At 41.4% G+C, this 5,675-nt stretch overlaps 1 protein-coding gene across 2 annotated transcripts; it reads right to left on the reverse strand.

Moving 5' to 3' along the window:
- Positions 1-284: 284 nt before the first annotated feature.
- On the reverse strand, positions 285-5,331 carry ssr3 (signal sequence receptor, gamma). Of its 2 annotated transcripts, none has more exons than XM_080731222.1 (5): positions 5,133-5,331; positions 4,087-4,213; positions 3,130-3,228; positions 1,700-1,831; positions 285-590 (listed from the first exon to the last, which is right to left on the reverse strand). In XM_080731222.1, the coding sequence occupies exons 1-5, from the start codon at positions 5,263-5,265 to the stop codon at positions 524-526; spliced, it is 558 nt and encodes a 185-aa protein (XP_080587348.1). In that variant the 5' UTR covers positions 5,266-5,331; the 3' UTR covers positions 285-523. The 2 variants fall into 2 exon arrangements, with proteins under 2 accessions (XP_080587348.1, XP_080587349.1); XM_080731223.1 differs by lacking the exon at positions 5,133-5,331 and adding an exon at positions 5,025-5,038.
- Between the last annotated feature and the right edge of the window lie 344 nt (positions 5,332-5,675).

The following is a 5,675-nucleotide window of genomic DNA, read 5'->3' on the forward strand; positions in this document are numbered from 1 at the left end:
AATATTTCTTTGCTGTCCATTTCTCAAAATAAAGTTTTTCCAAATGTTAACATTTGTTGCAAATATATGGAAATCCATTTCCACTACAAAATAAAAATGTGCTTTCTCGCAATTCCGACATTACACTGTATCTCACATTTGTGAGAAATAAAACAACTCTTGAGATAATGTTGTAATTGCAAGAATGCTACTGGATGGCACTGTGGGACAATATTATTTCCAGACGATTCTCAAATACATACCCAGGTCTACTGTATGTACATAGAGAGAGCAAGACAACAAGGTTACAGAAGATGGGGTCAAATCTGACCCCTTTTATTTGTACAAAAAGAGACAGACAGAAAGACAGGCCTGAAGACGTAGTCCAGGTGCTTGGTCATGAATTTCATGAAGCTGAAATGGCATGGTTATTTTTATTTGTTTTACTCCCAAAATTACATTAAAAAAAAAAGAAAAAAAAAAGGAAACCCTCCCCCCCACCCCTTTGTTCCCTCCTCTTCTCCTTTTATTTTCTGTTCATGGTTTACTTGGAGCCGGTGGACAGCAGAGCTATCAGTCCAGAGGACGCGCTGATGGACAGGATGTAGTTACTGGAGATCAGTGGGTTAAGGCAACAACACGCATCAGGGTAAAAATATACAGTATAAGGCCAGTGCAGAGTGTACACACTTTCAATCTGCTCCCATCATAAACAATGAGTGAATTGCACACTGACACTTTGAGTCCAGTGTGTAATGGGCTTTAGAATCAATGACATCCATAACATGGAACCATTGAATTGTCTTATGCTGTTCCACGGTTTTAAAGTGCAAAATCGCCTTCTCTCTTTTTGTTGATATTTTGGCGCTAAAAAGTAGGTCCAAGTGTTTTGTGTGTGTTTTTTTTAAAAATACACAATATTGTCCATTTTGGCCGACCCGACCACAGCTCAAAACGTGAGATTCTGCCGCAAAAGGATTCAAATCCTATTGGATCCAATAGGATTCGGAAGTCTCACGAGACGAGATTTAGAACTTGACGTGACTGAATCGTTTTACGGCAAGATTCACAACAATGACGTAACCCTGAAGTAAAATGTGGTTGCTACGTCAATAGTGTATGTATGTAGGGGAGATATAAGCTAAAGATTTCGATTTGGAGCGATGGAACAAGTGGATTTGCATAAGCCCCATTGCTCCAGTTGTGGGCTGTGGTCGGGTTGGCCAAAATGGACAATATTGTGTTTTTTGAAAAAAATAACACCTGGACCAGCTTTTTGGCGACAAAATAACACACACAAAAAGGCGAGAAAGCGATTTAGCTCCTTACAGTTTACAGTTTTAGCATTTAGCAGATGCTTTTAATCCAAAGCAATTTAGAATAAGGACTTACTTTAAGGTCCTTTTGTCCCTACATTATGCTCTAAACTACGTGCAGTATGTATTCATGGTACACTATCAGTCCTATTTTCTTTCATTCCTGCATAGATAGCCACTGTACTTTAGCAAAGTGATTCTCATTTTTATCACATACAAGCATTGGGGTATTAGATGAACCAAACAATGTTTACGATTTCAATTTGCTAACATGCTGATCGCTTGTCTGGTTAATACTGTATGTTGACCACATTACCGATGAAATTCAATTCACCAGCAGTTCTTCACTGTCCCATCCCATTATGATAGAAAGCAGAGAAACAACCAGGTTTTGTAAAGGATACACAGTGGGGTTGAAGTTCCTGAGCAGGAAGAAGGAAGCGATGATGACGAGGACCAGGAAGAGGGTGTTGTTGTAGAAGATGGAGAAGGTGGTGGCCTCGTAGTCAGCTACCTCGTTCTTCTTCCACAGGATCCTGGAGCACAGAGAGAGGATCCATGGAGGTTAGCTAAGAAACTCATTCAAAGTAGAACGCTTTCAAACTCTTAACCAAACTCTTATGCCTCATTCACACTACAGATATATAGTTGAACGTTTTGCTTGGTAATTCAATGTAATCTCAATGGAAACCAGCTTTAAAGATACAGGAGACGCTCCAAACAAAGCGTTGAAAGCTTTAAAGCTGGTTTCCATTGAGATTACATTGAATTACCAAGCAAAACGTTCAACTATATATCTGTAGTGTGAATGAGGCATTAGAACGGGTACACATTATTGTGTATCATTATTTTATGCTTTAACTATTGAAAAATAGCAGATATACAAGCTCACAGCGAGCTTGTAGATCTGCTATTTTTGAAAAAACGTGAAAATTTGAATTTTGACCCGATTCTATAAGTGTCTTTTGAATCCATCTAAGGTTTTTTTGTAAAACCTATGTTTCTATGTCAGCTATCTGGCTAGAGCCATCGTCAAAGAAAAGATCCTTTTCACTTAAATGGAGCTCAGTTAGTCTGTTCTTGAGAGACTACTATGTCAGTGGTTCTCAAACCTTTTCATGTGAAGGACCACCAAAATGATATGTATTTGGCCACGGACAGCCATCTCAAAATATTTAGTTCCAACGGACCCCCCCAGAAGCAAACTTTGAGTTACAAATGTTCGCTTTGAAAATACATATATTCAAAGATTTGCACACATTTTCACGACTTTTACAAAAATAGCAGATCTACAAGCTCGCAGCGCGGCACTCGGTGCCGCGCTGTGAGCTTGTATATCTGCTATTTTTCACTGGTTAAAGCATTCAATAATTCTAGGCCTAAATGGGTTTAAGCTACATGAATTATTTGCAATCCGATATAGGAACAAAGATAGAAGTATTTTGTATACGCCTTTCATACTCATTTAGCCGACTGCCAAATTAACCGAGGTGATTCCACCTCCTCCTTTGGTAATCTGATGGAATTAATCACAGCTGTGTAGCTTGCTCTGTCTCAAACGCTGGAGCAAGTGTGTGTACATCTAGCGTGATTATTTTAACTCCTGGATATCGGACATTTGCCACGGAGGTATGTGTTTATGTTTGTGTGTTAAGTTTGTGTTTATGCATGGTGGTCACTAGAAGGCCATATCAGCTGCCACGGCTAGTCTGTCTTTAGCGACCGAACAAACGTCGGTCAGTAAAGACGGGTGTGCTGACCAGGGACCACCGAAGGTTATGAGAGCGCCCAGGTTGAGGTCATTTTGTAGTTGTCACCTAAAACCCATAATCACCTCTCATCCTTCTCCTTGCGGGACATCTTACGGTTGTCGGCCTCAGACAGCTTCCTGGTTACCTCCTTGGAAACGGCATCTTCGCGTTTCTGTGCAACTCTGAAGAGTAGAGACAGGAAGATTACAAAAAAACGTAAAAGTTTGCTGTTCGGTGATGCCGAGATGCCGGAACATGCACCATCAGCCCTTACCCTTCAATTTCTTGTTTGTGCCCATAATGACTGGCTAACCACAGGTTTTGTAGCAATTTGTAACAATTGTAAAAATATTAGGCCTCAAATATCCAATATTCAAGCATGTTTTATTTTTTACATTTTGGGGGAAAGAAATGACAATTTCAAATTGAGGTGCCCAGAGTGTAGTGCCCACCTTTCCGGTTAACCTACAATTTACTTAAAGATGCCTTTACCCACATTAACCCTGGTGTACCTATTTTGGGTCAATTATAGGGAGAACCTTTCAAAAAATAGCCTTGGCCTGTATGCATAATTTATACTCACTGTATGCCAATGTTGCACAGTGAACATAGCTGATCTACAAGTTCACAACAACTTGCATCTGTGAGCCTGTTGATCAGCCATTTTTAAGTCGGGCTTAATTGGTTAATAATCCTTACCAATCGAGATACGTTCCAATTTCAGCGCTTCTTTAAAAAAATGACCTTTGGTTGCCCATAAGAATGGTGTGGCTCAGTAAGAACTTTGTCTTTATCAAAGCATCTCCTACAACAAGAATCAAATACATCCACTTAATGGCTTCTTTTTTTAAATCCAATCTTGGAGGTTGACATCAGAATCTGCATCAATCAGCCTGATAACATTTCAGCAGATCATAGTTCATCTCACTATCTGTGTGTGTGTTTGTCTTAGTTATATGCACAGTGACACAGTGTGAACTGTGAATGAGTGTGTATGTGTTCCATTAGTGGAACTATGATGTGCATCATGTTCAACCTACTTGTGTTTGAGGACGAACTTGACGTTCTTGTAGGCGAAGGCCACGAGGTAGGTGCTGACCAGCGTCATCACAGCATACAGAACCGCTGACTGGACCAGGTCCATGTGCCAGATCCTCCAGAACAACCCTGTGCACAACACACATGATAACAGCCTCATCAGTACAGCACTCACTTTAGCTAGGAGTTAACAAAACTACTGGCAGCAGCTAACTCTTTAGCTACTACTGCAGATGTAACTACAGGTGGATTCACAGTTTTACTTCTAATCCAGCAGCTCTCAATGTGGGATCTGGGGATGCCTTGGGGTCCTTGAGGAGGTTCCAGGGGGTCCCAAGGCTAAATTATTGATAGTAACCAAACCCTTATAGCTCTGTAACTCAGAGTAATGTAATGGTTTATGAAAGTTTAACTTAGTTATGAAAGTTATGGGGGAACGGGAAGGGTCAGGGTCCATTTGGTTCCCCCATAACTTTCTGAGTTATATCCCTGGCCTAATCAAACTGAGGGATACTATACATTAAAGTTAAGTAGTAGAACCACTGTTCTAACCAACTAGCTAACTAACTACAACTATGTACACAAACTAGCAACCATGTCAACAGCCTGATGTCTACTTAATGGCCAATGAGCTAATAATTGTTGTAATTTAATAATAATTTGTCATTTAAATTAACTGATTAAATCGCCAACCAAGCAAAGAAAGCGATCGCTGTCATGACCTGCAGTACTACTATAACAGTTAGCCACGTCAGCTAGCCTAGCAGGCAGCTAACGTCAGAGCATTGAATGAACAGAGTACAACACTCTGGTCCATAGCGTTAGGAACTCCATCTAACGCTATAGACCAGAGCTAAACAGTACTAAGGGAATGGCAGAGACATTGAATGAACATTAACAATACTTACAGATAGGAGTGGCAGCGAAAAACAATACTTACAGATGGGAATGGCAGAGAATAACAGTACAGAATGGCAGAGACATTGAATGAACAGAGTACAACAGTAGATAGGAATGGCAGAGCCAGAGAGTAACAGACAGTACTTACAGATGGGAATGGCAGAGACGATGAGCGCATTGCCATAGAACAGAGCGGTGGACTTGGCGGAGAGGTTCCTGCTGAAGTCCTGCAGGAGAAGGTCCTCCTCTGACTGCTGCTTGCTGCTGCCTTTAGGAGCCATGCTGGGTGTGTGTGTGTGGCTGACTGGCGGCGGACAGAGAGAAAAGAACAGTGACACGTAGAGCAGAGAGCTTCACTGCGCTGCTAGCGACGCGTCAGCACAAACACGGAAACGGCTCTGCGTCGGAACGGAAGCTCAAGCTGTCAGAGGAGTGGAGAAGGTTGTAACCGAGTGGAACACGGCCATCTAGCGGGTGGAGGATGGTGAGTGAGTTTTTTGCACCCACTGCACACAAAATGAAGTGGAAACTGAGCTACACTTTCTAACCACCTGTCCGCTGTACCAAGACATCAGAGACACATACTTCCCACAGATCATAACCACCCAATAGTCCAGTCATTTTAGGGTTAGACCTAGAACAAATTGCAATAGTAGCAAACTCAACTGATTTTGTATCCTCATTATGTCCT

Source organism: Nannobrachium achirus (genome assembly GCF_963921795.1).
Source record: "Nannobrachium achirus genome assembly, chromosome: 8".
Taxonomy (NCBI): Eukaryota; Metazoa; Chordata; class Actinopteri; order Myctophiformes; family Myctophidae; genus Nannobrachium; species Nannobrachium achirus.

Bases quoted from the DNA above. Each gene is read 5' to 3' on its own strand.
- ssr3 (XM_080731222.1), bottom strand. From the start codon at position 5,265: ATGGCTCCTAAAGGCAGCAGCAAGCAGCAGTCAGAGGAGGACCTTCTC. The intron at 4,214-5,132 runs GTAAGTACTGTC...TGTTGTGCACAG, and splicing joins CGTCTCTGCCATTCCCATCT to GGTTGTTCTGGAGGATCTGG. The intron at 3,229-4,086 runs GTAGGTTGAACA...TCTACTCTTCAG, and splicing joins AAGTTCGTCCTCAAACACAA to AGTTGCACAGAAACGCGAAG.